This window comes from Cetorhinus maximus, chromosome 3 (genome assembly GCF_964194155.1).
Source record: "Cetorhinus maximus chromosome 3, sCetMax3.hap1.1, whole genome shotgun sequence".
In the NCBI taxonomy this organism is placed as follows: Eukaryota; Metazoa; Chordata; class Chondrichthyes; order Lamniformes; family Cetorhinidae; genus Cetorhinus; species Cetorhinus maximus.
Window position 1 is genome coordinate 104,098,254 of NC_135881.1, and position 14,116 is coordinate 104,112,369.

General features: G+C 38.3%; 1 protein-coding gene across 4 annotated transcripts in view; it reads left to right on the top strand.

The window, feature by feature from the left end:
* The window catches only part of mios (missing oocyte, meiosis regulator, homolog (Drosophila)), a 68,716-nt gene that overhangs the window by 51,145 nt on the left and 3,455 nt on the right, over positions 1-14,116 (top strand). For 3 of the 4 annotated variants that reach the window (XM_078538788.1, XM_078538789.1, XM_078538790.1), the window contains exons 8-10: positions 3,297-3,449; positions 11,501-11,705; positions 13,142-13,271. In XM_078538788.1, coding sequence (XP_078394914.1) covers positions 3,297-3,449; positions 11,501-11,705; positions 13,142-13,271 — 488 coding nt within the window. The remainder of the gene's footprint in view (positions 1-3,296; positions 3,450-11,500; positions 11,706-13,141; positions 13,272-14,116) is intronic. The other variant, XM_078538791.1, reaches the window with a different exon arrangement.

The following is a 14,116-nucleotide window of genomic DNA, read 5'->3' on the forward strand; positions in this document are numbered from 1 at the left end:
TTTTAACAATGAAACCCCTTTCATCATACCAATTTTATTAGTAATATAAACATATGGCTTGGTATCTGTTAGATAGGTGTCAAATTTTCACCCCACTCCTTGAATGCTCAATTCAAAAAATGCAAATGCACGCTATCTCTCTTACAAATCAAAACTAATACATATCAAAGCACCCAGACTAGCTGGCTTCAATCCAATTAAGACATACCCATAGACTAACCTCTATTTTAAAAGAAAAATATTTTCCAAAATATTATATACATTAATAACTTCATGACAACAACACACAGGTTCCTCTGTACCAGAGCACCCTGTGGTGTCTCTCCATTGAAATAATATTCTGCTTTTCAGTTCTTCCTGCCAAAGTGGACAACCTCTCATTTTCCCACATTATACTCTTATCTGCCAATTTTTTGCCTACTTACTTAACCTATCTCTATCCCTTTTTAGACTCCTTGTATTCTCCTCACAACGTGCTTTCCTACCTATCTTTGTATCATCAAATTTGGCTATAGTACAGTCTGTCCCTTTATCAAATCATTAATATGGATTGTAAATAGTTGAGGCCCCAGCACTGATCTGTGTCACTCCACTGTTTACAATTTGCCGATCTGAAAATCACCATTTATTCAGTATCTGTTTCCTGTTAGTTAGCCAGTCCTCTATCCATGCTAATATATTGCCCTAACACCAGGAGCTTTTATCTTGTGCGGTAACCTTTTTTGTGCACCTTTATTGAATGCCTTTTGGAACCCAAATACACAACATCTCCCGGTTCCCCTTTATCCACCCTGCTTGTTACATTCTCAAAGAACTTGAATAAACCTGTTAAACATGATTTCCTTTTCACAAGCCCATGTTCACCATTATTGCACCATTACTGCACCATTACCTCCTTCATAATGGATTCTAACTTTTCCCAATGACAGATATTAGAATAATTGGCCTTTATTTCCCTGCTTTCTGTCCCCCTCCTTTATAGAATAATAATTACATTAATTTTCCAATTCGCTGGGATCTTTCCAGGACCTAGAAATTTTGAAAGATCGCAACTTATGCATCTACTATCTGTGCCGCCACTTCTTTTAAGACCTTAGGATGAAAGCCATCATGTCCAGGGGACTTGTCGACCTTTGGTTCTAATAGTTTTCCCAGTACCTTACCTAGTGATTGTTTTAAATTCCTCCCTCCCTTTTTCTGTGTCTTCTGTAGTGAAGACAGACACAAAATACCTGTTCAATGCTGACTGCCATTTCCTTGTTTCCCATTACTAATCCCCCAGTCTCGTCCCCTAAGGGACTTTGCTTAATCTTTTCCTTTTTAAATAATTGTAGAAACCCTTACTACCTATTTATATATTTCTAGCTAGCTTTCTTTTGTACTCTAAATTCTCCCTCCATTGACCCAGATCTTACGGTCTCCAAATCGCCAAAGACTGGATGTACCTCCCCCCACCCCACCAAAATGCACTTCCGCACTCCATGGAAGACCAAACATACTGACTCCGTGGGAATTGCCTGGGAAGTATGAACTTCCGATGGTCAATTCCTCCGCTTCTCAGAATCCTCTTGGAAAAAGTGACCTCGGACAGTTCCGACTTGCTTACCTAGATAGTTACCCAGGAAATGTTAGACAGAAAAATCATGAGTAGCTATAAAATTAACATCCCCAACAAACCACACACCCCCCCCCCCCCCCCAACCACCGCATGATTTCCCCAACTCTTCACTCGCCCTACCTGACTAGCTCCCACCACCTGACCCCATGCCAACCTGACAACCCTTCCCAACCCAACCATCCCTGACCTTGACCAGCTGCCACCCTATCCACTTATCCAATTACCTCACCCACCGATGTGTTGCTCACCTACACGCTTGCCTATTTATTCACCCATTTACTTGCTCATACACTTGTTCACTAACACACTGAGAAGCTTGGCGACCTTTAAACATTTACAGCAGCTAGTGCTGTAAAAAGGGGGCCTAGCTTCTGCACAGATTCTCTTTGCTGCTCTCTGTGAGGATTCCTGTGCTGAGGGAGTTCTGCTTCATGGATCAGAAGCCTGAGCCTTCTCAATATATGCAGGTAAGTAAGTAGCTTTCTGTCTGATCAGCATCAGGCACATGGGTTCTGACCCTGATCGGAAGTTTGGGCCATTTTTTTTATTTTAATCATTCTTTGCTGGTTTCTAAAATTTGCCCAATCTTCTGACCTTCCACTAACCTTCGCTGTATTGTATGCTTTTTCCTTCAGTTTAGTACTATCCTTAACTTCCTTAGTTAGCCACAGATGGTACATTATTTTCCTAGATTCTGTCTTTGTCAATGGAATATATCATTGTTGAGAGTTTTGAAATTTTTTTTAGATGGCTGCCACTGCTTCTCTACCATCTTACCTTTTAACCTTTTTTCGTTCCACTTTACCCCACCTCTGTCGTCTTACTCTTGTAGTTGTATTTATTTAAGCTTAAGCCACTAGTTTCAGACCTAGATTTCTCACCTCAAACTGAGTGTGAAATTCTATCATGTTAATTAATTGATCCTTTCCTGTTACACATTACCAGGTCAAAAATCCCTGTTCCCTGGTTAGTTCCAGAATATATTGTTCCAAGAAACTGTGTCCTTAATACACTCTCTGAACTCATCCTCCAGGCTACTTTTGCAAATTTGATTGGCCCAATCTAAATGAAGATTAAGATCTCCCACAGTTATTGCAGTACCTTTCTCACAAGCCCCTTTATTTCTTGATTTTTACTCTGTCCTATAATGTAGCTACTATCAGGGGTTCTACGAAGCCACTTCCACCAGTGACTCCTTCCCTTGCTATTCCTGATTTCCTCTCAAACTGATGGATTAATAATAATGAATAATAATTATTGTAAAATAGTTAATGAATTTGATTAACTGATAACCAGATAGTATTTCAGTATGATTGGTTGAAAGGAGACATGATTGAAGAAAGGATATAATAGTTGAAAGGTGTGTTTTAAGTAGGGTAACGTTTATCTTCAGCTTGTTTTACTTCAAGAAGGTACATCACCAGGTGAAAATTGCTTTTAAGAATTGGCCAAATGCCTTGAAACAATCAGTTCATTTTATTTATTATTGTAACTCATGACTATAGATAGCTGGGATATTGTATTTTGCAGAAAGGTTATACGTGATAAGTTGTTGTGGTGATTTCTACCCACTTTCCTTTGGCAACTACCTAGAAGAGTAACTTCTGACCTCTATTTAATTGTGATTTTAGAGAGTATTATGAATTTTAAAGTAAAGTTTATATTTTAACATACTTAGGGCTTTCCAAGTGATGTTGTGAAAGATCCCAGGGTCCAATATTGGATAGAGAATTATAGAAACCTGCTTGATGCTTGGAGGTTCTGGCACAAGAGGGCTGAATTTGACATCCATAGGAGTAAATTGGACCCATTTTCAAAGCCTCTTGCACAGGTAAGGTGGTTTTTCAAGAAACAGAGCAATTTAGTTGTGTAAAAAAATGCTGGTTTTATTTGGAGAAAAATTTTTTATTTTTTAAAAAGAAAATCAGACTAACTTGTTAATTAAACTTGGTAAACTGCTGCATTTTAAATTGGTTTCTGGTTCAATTTAAAGTAAGGGGAAGAAAATTAGTTACAGCGTAACAACTTAATTTGTGTGCATGATTATAGGTGTATAGTAGTTATTTTGTACCTTTTTCATTTAATTTCGGCAAATCCCTGAACAGTAGCCAAGGTAAGTGAGGGAAACCTGTTGTAAATGGGCAGTTGTAATGTTGTTCACTGACCGCTTTTGCCAGTCATAATCCTCAAACAGTATGTTACCCAAGGGCCACTCTTGGGAATATTTCAAAACACTGTACCTCAAGGGAGATGAAACAAGCATCTACGCCTCTAATTTTATGCCATCTGAGGCAATTGTGAGTAGAGCTTCTGCAGAAAAGTGTGGAGAGTAAGTTGGACCGATTTAAAGCTATAAATAAATACTGGACCAGCCTTGACTCCTGATATCATTTCCTTGTTTTGTCTCAGACAAAGTAGAAGGAACACCATTAAATGCCAGTTTTGGCAACATTCCATGCAAAGGACAGCTGTTACTTGAGACCCAGAAACACATTAAGGTTTTTAGGTGTAGGAAATATGGGCCTAGCGTTGTATTGAGCACCTTGGATTTTTGGGTTAGACTGGGGTTTCCTCCCCTTCCTCCACATGTTAAAATACATTATACACAATGGTTTTTCATAAGCTGGTAGGCATGTGAACATTTGATTCAGCAAATCCTAAGTTCTTTGTCGTTACACAACTGGCAATGGTGATTTCCTCTCCAAATTGTTCACGCTTATAAGTTGGATTTAGACTCTTTTAAACGTTAGTTTCAACTCCTATTTTTATACATTTTCAAAGAACTATTCCCAAAGTTTATTTTGGATTATCACTTTGAAAAACCATTGTTAGCATTCATAATTGTTTTGTTAGCTGAACTACACATGCATAATAATCTCTGCATAATGCCATTATCTTTCCAAAGTAGTGCAATTCAGTAATAATTATGGCCAGGGCTAAGCAAGATATTTGAATTTACAGTATCCAGTTAGGACAAAGTAATTGCATGTTACCCTACTGAAAGACCTGAAATTAACATGTTCCGATTTTAAAGTTATAGTTATTTCCTTAACATATTAAGCACTCAGTATCTTTTAATGTAACATTTAATTCGTGATGGTTGTTTTTATGAAATTCAGTAAGGTACCGTTTTTTAAAAGCTGGCAACAGATGCTATTTTTCTGTTCAGCTACGTTAAATAAGTTGGCTTCAAAATAGTTATTGGTGGAAGAATACAACAGACTTGCTAACTAATTGTGAAAGAAAACTGGGTTTTTGATTCCTCCTTTAAATATTCAGAATCCATGTTGGATTGGGTTCATCCATTTTAAGTTGAACTGGTATTTAGTTGCATCTGTGTTTACTATTTATTTCATCATGGAGATTTGGTTTTCCTCTAATACAGTAGGGTCCTGAAGTAATTCAAATCAGGACCCATTTCCTAGATGATTTTGTCTGTGCTGATTTTTTTTAAATAGAGCTTATTGCTTTTGATTTTTTAAAGGTTGACATTTTGTCAATTATTTATCAATTATTTAAACTTTATAGTATTACAATTTAATGATGAAAAAATATCGACTTATGTAACAGTGTTGAAGCCTGTTTCAATGCTGCCGTCTTCCTGCTGTGAAGAGATTCACTTGCAGGATACTCCAGAGTTTTGTATATGATCAAATTGGCCTTGCTGAAAAATTTCTGCACATGAGTCACCGTGCATGGTACAAATGGAGATTGAAAACATTCCATGAACAATTTGACACTAATGCAGATGTTGAATGAAACATCGTGAACAAAAGGGGAGTTACGGTTAGGATCCTTGAAAGATTGGAGGTGGACAGATCACCTGATCAGTACTGTTACCATTGCAATGACTTATTCTGCTAGTTTTGCTGCATGGTCAGATTGAGGCAATTCTATCTATGTTTGCACTCTCGCTTGTCCAGCTTTACACTGTGACAATTCTTCAAGGACATTTCTAGTTAGAGAAGGTAAGTTGCTTGATGGGTGATTCATTAATGGAGTTGGAGAGGAATTTTTATGTTTTTCCTAACTCGCTACTGTCTTTTTCCATTTGTTTTGTTGCGTCTAATTGGAGACTGCATAGTTAATGGTGGGTAGATGATTTATGTGATTGCACTATAACTGGGTAGCATGCGTTTCATGGCCCTGATTCTCTCTCTCCCTGCCCTTTTTATATACGTTATTCCATTTGTCCAGAAATCTTATGGTGGTTGTGAATTCTGCGCACTTTTAAAAATTAAGCTCCAGCACATTCTCCAGTAGGAATAATGAGTGCAGTTTTCTTTAAATTCTCAAAGTGCAACGGGCGTAATTTTCAATTTATGATTATCTATATATGTCCATTATATCCCAGTGTCATGCATGGAACATTCCTGCTCTGCACTTTCCTGGTCACAGTACCTAGCCCACCCACACCCTACCTGATTAAATCAGTGTGATTGAACAGGGCTCCATGGAGCAGAGACATAGGTTAAAAAAAGGTCAGAGATTGCAGAACAGGAATCCAAACTGCTGCAAACAAATGGAGAGAAAAAGACATTTCAATAAGTATAAAATATTGTTTTAAATTTTCTAAGTGACCTGAGTTTGATGTGCATCCAGGTCCCAGTCTCCTTGCAGTATTCAGAACCGGGTTCATGTCCTACTCAAATATGCATATACGATGTTGTGATACACCTTAAGTGGGTGTGGTTATGTTTTCTGTATACACCACCGAAGGGAAAATTATACAATGCATTATGTGATTCAGACTTGGACTCAGTTTGTTCTGAGGAAGCTACGAATTCAGACATGTATACAAGTTCTCCAATTGCATAATCCTGCTATCAATGTCTCAAATTCTTAATAAATAAACCTACACATTTTTGTGTTGCCAATCCTTTGTGTGGTTGGTGCCTTGATGCTTTTCTTCTTGAGCTTACTTAGATTTTTTTAAAAAAAAATCACGAGCTCAATTTCCATGCAATCCGTTTGGCACCTTTTATGTTGGCTGTTAGCTGTGGCACTTCTGATTCACTGCTGTGCCCCTGGGTTGAATTCTAATTAGAAATATGAAATATATGGAATAAATTGTCAGTACTGAAATTGGAATGCTAGATGAGAAAATACATCGTGTACGTTGCTTATCTTGTTTTTGCTGGAAAATCTTGCCAATATTCTACTTTGAAATATCATAGTATACATAGTTAAGATTCTTGTCAAAGGATGGCATAATGTTAGTATGTCATGTAATGGTGCATATAAATTCTTACTTTGCATTTTGCAACTTAAGCAAAGCAGAACATGTTAATCAACGGAATTAAGGACAAACATTCTGAAGTGTTAGCTTTATTGCAAGGGAGTGTTAGGAGAGTGAAGGGAAAGTACTTTAATATTGCTGAAAAGAGACATGTTACTGAAGCTTTTCGTTTTGTACTTACCAGGACAAACGCAAGAAAGCCAAATTTTGAGCAATCTCAACAGTTGTATACTATAGAAGAAAAAGGGTGCTGATTGATTGGCAAGTCAGCTCTGGCAGAGGAATTGCCATGGAGAATGCAACAGAAACTATGGGCTCCCCAAGTTCCTGGGCAATCCAAAAAAGGTGCAAGGCTTGAACATACCCTTTGAATGTATGTTGCTTCTAGCAAATATAAATGAGCCTTGTTAAGAACTTGACTAATTAATCTTAAATTGGTTACTAGTACAGCTATTAATGCATTCAGGATTGTTCAGTAGGTGCTGCCCAATCACATAATCACATCTGACAGATATTTTGTTTTGGGTCAGCGAATCAGAATCAACTTGCCATCCAGTCAGCACCCCCTTTTCCCTGTAGTTTAAATAGTTGTGATTGTTTGAAATTTGGTATTCTTGTGTTTGAGTGCAAGGTGAAAAGCTTCAGCCACATGTCTCTATCTCAGCAATATTCAAGTTCTGTATTACCAAGCGACAAAAAGTACTTAATGTAATTAGATGATCATGTATGTATTTGTCAGGGATGATGTTTTACCTATTTAAAAATAATTTCTTTATGAATCTTGCTGTTTTATCTCCTCTGTTCTAGTTTTCCTATGACAGTGGCCACTGTGCCCGAGTACTGACCAGCTGCCAGGAATCCACAAGTGCAAGTTTCAGCTGCTCATTACATGATGCGCAAGAGTAGCGTAGAGGGGATTTGGCACATTCCCACCTCCCTAACAGCATGGCCAAGAAAACAACTGGAACAAAGTGGGGATTAAACCTGTTCGCTCTAAGGCTTTTTATTGGTAGTAATAGATGTCAGGGAAATAATTGTTCTGAACTATTGGATTGCCTTTTACGGTACAGTGTAATGTAATACATTCCAGTACTCTAAAGGACGTATTTGTGTGGCCTTAGAATGAAAATTTGAGCTGTTGAGTGAGGGGGGTGCGGAAGGCTTCAATTATTCAGCGAGGAAGTGGGGGGAGTGCCAGTTGTTGTGCTAATTCTGTTTTAGTCCAGAGGGTAACCAGTAGTCACTATGTGGCAAATCATTTCTTCAGCACTGCTGTCAGTTTGAAGAGGCACACACTTTCTTTTAAAAAAAACACAGTTCACAGAAAGAACACCCAGGACATTGAGAGCTCATTACTGTCCCAAAATGGTATGGCACTGGGTAAGATTCACTCTTCCCAGTCAAATGGACTAGTCTTTGCTTTCGGTAAAATATGGGTAGTTTGCAAATACCGTGCACTATTTTATTGCCCTCCCTCCCCTCCGAAAGATCTTTGGCAGACTCAGCATTTGTATCAAGCTTTCAAGTCGAGGGTAGCACTCCTTCAGAGGTAGTAATCAGCAACTTTCATTTTAGCCAACACCCTTCGTGATTCCTAAGGGGCAGCTTCAAAAAATGTAAATTCCTTCTCCGAATGTTTGTTCAATTCCAGTATCGCAGTGAACAGCTACCTTTTTCACAGGCTTTCTTTTTTTTTTTTGCAGCACCAATTGGGCCTTGGAGAGCAGTCCATTAGGCCACGCCTACCAACAAAAATAGTGAGGATTTAAAGGGGCCTCACAGCTGTCAGAAATCAGTCTGAGCCCCATGGTAGCCATTGCTGCTTCGGAGCTCGTGACCCCAAAATCTCCTTTTGCAACCCCACTGGGGTTACGACCCACTGATCAGGAAGCCTTGCCATATAGGTTGCCAGAATAGTATTTAGTAAGTTTTCTTGGTTCAGTTAAGCCTTTCCCTTGCTCCTTGGGCATTAGATTGCAGAATTATTGGATGAGTATGGATAAAATACAGCTCCAGTGACACATGTACCTCTGCTGGCTTCATTTCATGAGCCAAGCTGACTGATTAATTGGCGTTATCACCTTGAAGAACTCCATAACTGTCATTGAGGGTCATTTTTTTGTTAAAATCTTCCAGAGGCGACATCTTAAAAACAACCAACTCAAAAGCGATCCCATTTACACCCCAACCCTAATCCAAGTAGGATGGTCACTAATTGGTCAGAAACCTGAACATACACAGGTTTGCGTAATCATCTAGGTGAATAGCAAGTGAACTACCCAACCCCCATTTCTACAAGCAGGATTGCGAACAGCATAGATCGTCAAGAAATATGTGACTGCATTGCTACCATTATCCTGACCATAGCATGGGGACACACCATCCCTATCAAATTATGAATTCATTTGGAAGTGCAGAGCTTCAGCTCATCTACTTGCCTTCAGTATGGCAATCTTTTTTGGGGAGGGCCCACATTATAGTGAAAGTTGCTGGTGACATACTGTGGAAAACTTCCCTACTTTTGACATGTAGGACTGCAAAAGAAGATAATTAAGGTATTCCAGTTACACCCAAATTACTTTTTGGAGAGAGGGAAAATTAATTTAATATGAAGAAATATTTTGCAGACTGTGTCACAGATGCTTTAAAAGATATTTCCCCAAGGTGGGGGGGGTGGTGGTGGGGGTGGTCCTGTACACGTGTGTATATTTTACCCTTGGAGAGAGTAATTGAATTTTTAAAAACCCAGCAGTAAAGCCTTTTTACTTAAAAAGGAAAAGGTTAGTTTAGTTCACTCTGCTCTACTCTGCAAGTTACTTAAAGAAAGTTACTAACACATACGCACACACAGATTAGTTAAAAATGAAGATAAAACAATACTTCTAAAACTGGATCAGTTTAGTCCATATTCAGTGCAGGCCTGATGTTTTTGAAATTGAGATGTTGTGTTGTCTTAGGTGAGGGTTTTGAAGATGTAGGATTGTCACTGCAGCTGCAATGGCTTTCACCTGTTGAATTGCCTGAGCTTGACTTAACAGGCAAACTTAGTAGATAGCGTCGGGTTTACGGGAAGGAGAGAAGATTTCTTACTTCTGTTCTGCGGGCATGGCACTTTTAGCTGCATAGTTACTTTACAGCAGATCAGTATTGTTTTTAAATGCCTCTCCATTTGTCCCTGGGTTGAAGCTTCTTTAAAGTGCTTCTCTGTGGATCTGCCAGCTTCCTGCCCTTTTCAATGCTTTTTGCAGGTAAACTAAAATGACTGCTGCTTTCTTTTGATCTGTACAAAATGTCACGGCATCTCCCAAATAAGGCATCAACACTTCAAGCAGCCCTTCTACCACCTGTGGTTCTTAGCTTTTGTCCTGGCCAAGATACAATTTATATTCTTACAATGACATGTCAACAAAACTTTGTCCTGGATGAGACCACAGTGAACCATAATAAATGTAATTTGTCCTCTCAGCAGAGGAGACCCAGTATGAAATCCACAATTCTGTCTGGTAGTTTGGAGCCATTTTGAAACAGTCTTTAAACTCAGTCCAGGGTTTTTTTTTGAAGAAAATGTAACCTTTAAAACCGTTTTTCTAAAAATCTGTAACAAGAGTAAATTGTATGTTTTACATATTTAGGTGTGTGCCTATGCCAGTTTTCTGGTTAGGCGCACAGTAAAGATATTTCTCTGCCCCAGCAATATTCAGTGCAGTATCCTAATTCTCAATCTGAGAATTACACCCAATACTGACCAAATGAGAATTTCTTACTTCAACCAATCCTCTTATGGACTCTGAATGAAAATGAAAGTTTATGATGAATCATGATTGAGCATTTCTATGTTGTGTAGTTTGAGATTCCCAAACTGATTTGTACTGTGGTAAGCAAAGAGGAAACTTTTTATCTTAATTTGTTTAGTATGTGTTGATACTTAGTTAATGTGAATCTATCGTGTCAATTATTCTCCTTGTCTGTTCAATAACTTGGGCATGGATTCAAAATATAGTATTAGTCCTGAGCTTTGAGTAGTGAGAGAGAAATTTTGGGAAGCTAGTTAATATAGGAAGCATGAACGCAGGGGTGAATGTTACTGTCTTACCTGTGTGGGTTTATAAGTGTGAATCCTGAGTAAGTAAATACATGACAACATGGCCCTCTAAAGAATTGTCTGGTTATCCTTTCCTGACCTCTTCACCTCTCCTCCAGCAGCTGGTGCTGCTCTGTCTGGCCTAATTTCCTTCTTGGTAATGTATAAGGTAAATGAATTTTGATTTAATGAATAAACAATGTTTAGAAAATAAAAACAAAAAGCTACTGCGGATGTTCTGTTGAAGGGTCATGTTGGACTCGAAACGTCGGCTCTTTTCTTCTCCACCGATGCTGCCGGACCTGCTGAGTTTTTCCAGGTAATTCTGTTAATGTTTAGAAAATGTTAGCTTTGTTGATTTTGCTCAATAGCATGAAAAATTTAAAATGTTGTCAAACATCCGACTTGTCATTTGTTCTTGGTGGGTCTGTTTTGGGGAGTGAGAAACATTGTGTTGTCTTGCATTTTGTTACTTTCGCTAGGAAATGATAGTCAAGCCACTTCAGTGTGAAGATATTTCACATTTCCTGTTATCATTTGTATGTTACAATATGTATTACAGGTGTTTGTGAGCTGCAACTTCTGTGGAAAATCAATATCGTTTAGTTGTGCTACCATGCCACACCAGGGACGAAGTTTCAGCCAGTACGGTGTTAGTGGTTCTCCAACCAAATCAAAGGTCACAAGTTGTCCAGGATGTCGTAAACCTCTCCCCCGCTGTGCACTCTGTCTTATCAATATGGGAACACCAGTTTCAAGCTGTTTAGGTAACTGTTGATACTTGATATCAAGACACTGTCCAACAGTCTGGTTAAGATAGAAATCGGAGCAGTCCTTTGCCAAGCAGCTTGTTGTCTTGCTTGGATCTTGGCAATTACTGACACCAGTTTAATAACTTCTACCATATTTGAGTTGACATTATTGGAAGCCTGAGACTTCCCAATATGGATGGAAACTCCAGTAATAATCCAGAAAGGGACACATGGTAGAAAATTTGTGGATTGGAATGGTTTTGGATGGCATTGGAGAAGATTAAAGCCCCACCCACCAGCTCTGCAGAATTACTCAACTGGGGGAGGGTTAGAGTGAAGGAAGGAACCACATATTGCAAGGAATGACTGATGCGGTTGTTCTATTGCAATATGTAGCACAATAAAACATAAGTTTTAGAAGTTTACAGTCCTGAGGGAGGTCATTCAGTCAACCATCTCTGTGCTAGCTTCTTGCTAGAATATACAGAACTGATCACACTACTGTGCTGTTTTCCCATAGCTCTGTATCTCTTAACTTCAAATAATTATTCATTTCCCTTAGAAGATCCCCTTCTCTGTTTCAGCCACTTCCTGCAGCAAATTATTCCATGCTGCAGCAACTCTGAAGAACTTCTTCTTTAGCCCTTGTGTGTGTGTGTACTTGAGATTCATTTCCACAAATAAGGATGATGTCTTATAGCCCGTTCCAGCTGTGTTTTATGCAGACCATTTGTTTTTTTTCCTTCCTGATTTATGCCTAACTTTGAATGTGATGCAGTTCAGAGCTGAGATGTTAAACAACTTCATTTTAACAAATAGCAATTCCTTTAACTACCATGTGTACAACTGGCTGGTGCCCAGTGTTACATAATTTACCTCTTTGGACTTATGAATAGCTCTCTATTGAAACAAATCTCATCTTTATTACAAATTAATTGCAGAAATTATTGTCCTTGCTGTGTAATGATTTGATTTTAAGTTATTGGTGCAAATGTTTTTAACTTGTACAATTTCATAACAAGTTTGGCAAACCATTCTGTGTTTGGGTGAGGAGAACAACAAGAAAACTCTTGTGCCATTTTTGTCAACAATGCCAATCAATACAATTTGTGCCATGTTTGTGTTAGCAAACAAGGGGAACAAGGTTTACCAAAAATTTCTTCACAATGGCTACGAATCCTCTACCAACTTTAAACAAACTCAATTCAAAAAGAGAGAAACAAAGATGTCCATAAGGCAAATAGAGTTCACCCATTTACAAAAATAAATACTTTAGACATTAAATATAGTGGGTAAATCCATAATTATCTTTTGTCAGTGATAATTTTGTAACTAATACTCAGGAAAGAGAACACTGGCAAAACATTGCTAATTATTTTAATATATTTGGAACTTTTATGCATCCTACTGTTTTTCAACTATAGATATATGGATTTTTTTTCTTGGAATAGGAACTGGAAAGTCCGATGAAAAGGTTGATCTCAGCAAAGACAAGAAATTGGCTCAGTTCAATAACTGGTTTACCTGGTGCCAGAACTGTCGTCATGGAGGTCATGCTGGTCATATGCTCAGCTGGTTCAGGTAATAGTCAGATGTCCATGAGATAGGAGGCAGAGTTGAGATATTAATTGATTAGAACTAATTTCTAGAATTTATAGTTTTCAGAAATATGAGATACTACATTGGCCATTTTAGGACCTGCTTTGTAAAAGGTAACAATCTCTTCGGATGGCTGCATCCGTCATGCCTTATCATCCATAATTTAGGAGTGGTTTAATAATTTATGAACTGGTGGAACGCAAATTCAGTTCTCCAAGTTGCCAAGTTTTGAATCAGGAGGGAGATATATTAGGCACTAACCACTGAGCCTTGTTCATAGGTTCAGTCAGCATCCTGACAATTTCTGATGCAGCATGACATCATTACTTAAGGCCCTGAGTTCTGCATCATTTATGCTGCTGTCTTTGCCTGTTATAGATATTCCAGATTTCGCTGTTGTCACAGATGTATAGCAAACTTTAAGAAACTAACAGGCCATTTCCTGCTGGGTTCTTCTGACCAAGAGGTAGAAATTTGAAAACAGTTACAATTGCCCTCTAATTGACCTCTGGAGTTTACAAGCAGCTACAGTTTTTTGGATTTGCTTAGATCACTTCCCCACTGGCTTCTGTTGTACAGGAATAAGTAAACTACATGGAACTATATTTTCAATCGTTGATTTAATGAATTTTTCGTTATGGCTTTGTAATGTGCATCACTTTCTGCTAGTTCAACTTGGCAGCTCTGTAAATATTACAGCCACTATAGAGAAATGTCATTATTTTCCCTGTAATACCCTACTATTAAATTATCCCAGGTGCACTGTTTTAGCCTTGTTCAACATGAAATGGGATTTGGATTAAGGTAAAAAGATTATTTGTTGTGGA